The sequence below is a fragment of the Condylura cristata genome, unplaced genomic scaffold (assembly GCF_000260355.1).
Source record: "Condylura cristata isolate star-nosed mole 26May11 unplaced genomic scaffold, ConCri1.0 scaffold00016, whole genome shotgun sequence".
NCBI lineage: Eukaryota > Metazoa > Chordata > Mammalia > Eulipotyphla > Talpidae > Condylura > Condylura cristata.
Genome location: NW_004567117.1, coordinates 33,790,562 through 33,794,559, shown reverse-complemented (window position 1 = coordinate 33,794,559; position 3,998 = coordinate 33,790,562). Strand labels below are relative to the sequence as shown.

The 3,998-nt window shown below is 39.5% G+C and overlaps 1 protein-coding gene across 1 annotated transcript in view; it reads right to left on the bottom strand.

The window, feature by feature from the left end:
* DCC (DCC netrin 1 receptor) overlaps window positions 1–3,998 on the bottom strand; it is a 977,719-nt gene that overhangs the window by 612,368 nt on the left and 361,353 nt on the right. Inside the window, exon 2 of the mRNA XM_004683911.1 lies at window positions 3,612–3,932. Coding sequence (XP_004683968.1) covers window positions 3,612–3,932 — 321 coding nt within the window. The remainder of the gene's footprint in view (window positions 1–3,611; window positions 3,933–3,998) is intronic.

Genomic DNA, 3,998 nt, shown 5'->3' with positions numbered 1-3,998 from the left:
TTTTACCAGAAGTGATCTTTCTAAGGGGAAAAACCTGCCTAGATAACAGGACAGACATATAATTACAGAACACCAAATCCTAAATCTCATCTCAAATCTTAAATCCCTCTCTCCTCATCAGATGAGTTCTTCTCTTCTCTCTCTTCGAAGTCCCAGGTCCCCGCTCCATGCCATAGCTCAGGATAGACACCCTCATTGTGCCCCACTGGCTTTCCATCTATATGTAGAGTCTCTGTACAGTTGATATTAAATTTGACATTTCTCCCTCCAATCAGTCTGATAACAATGTGACTACTCCACCAACATGGTAGTAGGGAAATTTCTCTCTGTCTCATGAGGTTTGACAGGACTAGCTGCAATTTAAGAGTCATCACAGCCTTAGGAAGTAGGTTTGCTTATATTTCTTCTATAAAAGAGAAACCAGAAGTTCAAAGAGCTGGTGATATCTGAAGCATGGAAGATGCGTTTGGTGAAATGCAAGTTCACCTTGATGCTGTGCATTATGAAGAAACAAAGAACTGGCACATGTCTTTCTTTTTAAGGAGCATATGACTATTTCAGTGTATCCCATCTTCTAATTCTTAAGCCCTCAAGAGTTAATTTGTAGACTACTGAAATATTAAACAAATATTCAGTCTCTCAGGGTATGTTTACAAAGGCACACACACGAGTCAGTAAATTTAACTAATACCATCAAGTTCAATAGAAGGAGAAAAGTAAGTAGAAGAGAAAGGGAACAATGACTTACTATTTTCTGTGGGTGGCATAAGTTGTCATATCTTCATTAGTAAAGCATGTCTGTGAACACCTACTACACATACCTCATGATTTGCTTGTTTATGTTTGCTGTATGGTACACTGATTGACTAAAGTTCCTTTCCAAGAAAGGTCTTATATGTTTTGTCCTGATACAGTGGATGGCAGAACCAATTTAGAGCAGGCAGACTTGGGGGTTCAGGGGTGCCCCTTTCCCTGCCCTGTAGACTTCACCATAGAAGTCTAAGCTTGACTTTATTTCTGTCTTTAAGCCAAGAGAGATGAGATAAAGGTATATACAGAGAAAGACTGTACCAGTTTAGATTAGAGCCAATCAGATACAAACAAAATTCTCATCTTTCAACCTGTACTGGTCAAGTTGCTTTGAAATGACACTTAGAGCCCAGGCAATCCTCATCCACCAAACTCACAACTATCAGGAAGCCCAACAGCACCTGTTACACTGAGACGTTTAACAAGTTGTTGGATGGGAGGGTAGTTCTTTGTCTTTCCTACTTTCTCTTTTTCTCCACCTAAGTGTGCTTGAAGGTTCTCAAAAGCACTTGAGAAGTCCCTGAAAAACAGGATAAACAGTGCCTGTTGTTCAGGTTTTGGCCTGGCAAGACCATTACATAGAAGGGATTTACTGGTTAAAGACAGATTTCACTAGCCACATTTCTTTCTATCAAAGACACTTTGAGAAATCCAAAATGGAAGAGGGGTATTATTTTCAATGGGCTCTGCATGCCACCTGCATCCCTAAAACAGTATTTTTCTTGCCCAAGAAAAGCTGACTGTTACCTTTTAGTGGTGACTGGTTTATTGACTGCTAATGCTTTAAAAATGAGATTAAATCAGGCCCGTGGTCTTTATTACAAGGAAGATATAAGCCCCTCGTGTATTCCAGTGGTTGGCAATCTTAACCTCAGCGGACATAACATTGATGTATGCTGTGTTGCCAAACAGCATGGTAAGTGTTTAAAATGCTGTGAACAGCCTTATTGCCTTGAAATGATACAATCTAATATTAGATTGTAACTCAGTGACTGAATCTGCCAGTCTATCCTTGTACAGAATATGAAAGTCGAAGCCACTTTATTTTAATATCTCACAGGGAAGGAATCGTTCTTCATTTCACCACTGAAACAGAGCAGGCAAAAGTGAATCTAGAAGACAGGAAAACTGAAGTCACAACATACCAGGCCATTTTCATTAACAGCACACACACATCAGTCTTTTGCAACAGGACATCAAAAGTTAGCCCCATTCATTCAAATCGGTACTGCAAGTGGTGGGTGGGTGGGACCAGAGAGTCCAGAATTTTGCTAATGAGGAAAAGAAAATCAAAACGTACCTTTCTACTCCATATGGAGCATTACAGGAAAGCAGTTTTGCCTTAACTCATTCCCTTTGTTCCTTTTAATCAATCAAAACTGACATACAGACTTTCCGTAATGCTACACTTATGTTCATCAATCAAATTCCAGACACCCATCACTCAAAGGTCCCTGCGGCTGCTAACCTTGTTTCAGGATCAGGACGCTACCTCATGTGTCACCTAAGCAAAGGGAACTTTCTGCATCTGTGCTTCAGCCTGACAATGAGGGAGCTGGGGGGGGAAGAGGTGGGTAACCAATGAGTAGGTGGGGACACTAACTGTCTGGGGACATGGGAGGGAGCACCTTCACAGAACGAGGACTTTCACACGCTACAACGAGGTGAGCCTAGGTTATACCAGGATGGGTGGCCACTGTGGCTCCAGGTGACAGCACAGATCACAAAGACGCCATTGAGCACAATACATTCTGTTGAAATGGTTAAGAGAATCTTTGAGGAAAAAGATGCCCGAGAGTAGCATGGCATTGGTCTAATTTCACATCTGTGAAATCTACTTTTTAGACCACCACCTGATAAAACCACCCCTTTTTTCTACTTTCTTGAGCTACATTAAGAGGTGAAAGATCGCCCCTCTTCGCTCTCCTAGAAAACAAGTCCTCACTCTTCTAGGATATAGACTAAATGAGACTTTGGAAACATATTTGAAATAATGAAATATAGCCTCTTGGTTTTATCTCAGACCTGAAGATTAAGTTTGAAAACAACTCTTCAACCTATATTTGAAGGTGTAAATTTATTTTAGGTTGGATCCATTTGCCTTGTTTTTTGTCCTAAATCATATACATGCGCACACACATCCCAAAGAGTTCAATCTTTAACCAATCATTATAGAGAAGAAACTGATTCTTCTTCCTCAGGCTCGACTTCGTCAGAGCGAAAAGAAACAGTCATGAAATTTCCCTTTCCCCACAATAAGTAGAGCAGAATAGCAATCTTGACAGATACCAAAATTATTCAAAACCACTGTTTTTAAGGGTCTACAGCACTTTAAAATATCCAGGTAACAGTAAATTGTTCAGTTATTAAACCAGCATACTATCAAACATTAAGATTTTTGGAGATTTGGATGTTGTAACTAAATTCATTATAATTAAAATATAATTTTCTGTTCTGAAGTTAAAAAAATCTACACTATTTCATCATTATGAAGCTAAAAGATGGAATTAATTTTTCAATTATTTTTCAATCATTTTATTGAGTAGTCTTTCATTAGACATAAGCAATGGGTCAACTTAATGTAGATTTTGTTTTAAAAACCTCCTATTTAATTGGTAAGATCCTTCTATTACTTCCCATGCTCATTTAAGGAGAAAAGTCCATTAAGGTCATGAAGGAACAAATGTATATTTGCATTTTTCTTAAAAACGTATATTCTTTCTGCAAAGATTATTATTTTTTTTTTCCTCAAAAAGGAGCAAGAGGAAATGGAGAAGAGAAAAAAAGTGGAATGGACTTACCTGCCACTGAAACCTTTGCGGTCCGACTAATAATGGATCCAGCATCCCCCAAAGACGCCTCACATTGGTAAAGTCCCTCATCCGGCTTATGGTGCCTGGAGTGAAGTATGTTTTGTATCAGCAGAGATCCATTTGGAAGTTGCTGCTTCCTTTCATCCATTCCTAAGGCTAAGTGGATGCCATCTTTTTTCCACGTGATGACAGGGATTCCTCGGTCAGACTCGGCAGAGCAGTTCAGTAACACGTTTCCTCCCCGCATGGTGATGGCATCAGAAGGTTCTGACAGGAAGTGCAGTGATGTGAAAGCCTTAATCTGGAAACCTAGACAAGAACACAGGGAAACACGGTCACTTACTCTCAGGCTGAAATCCTCTACCTTTTTTTTTT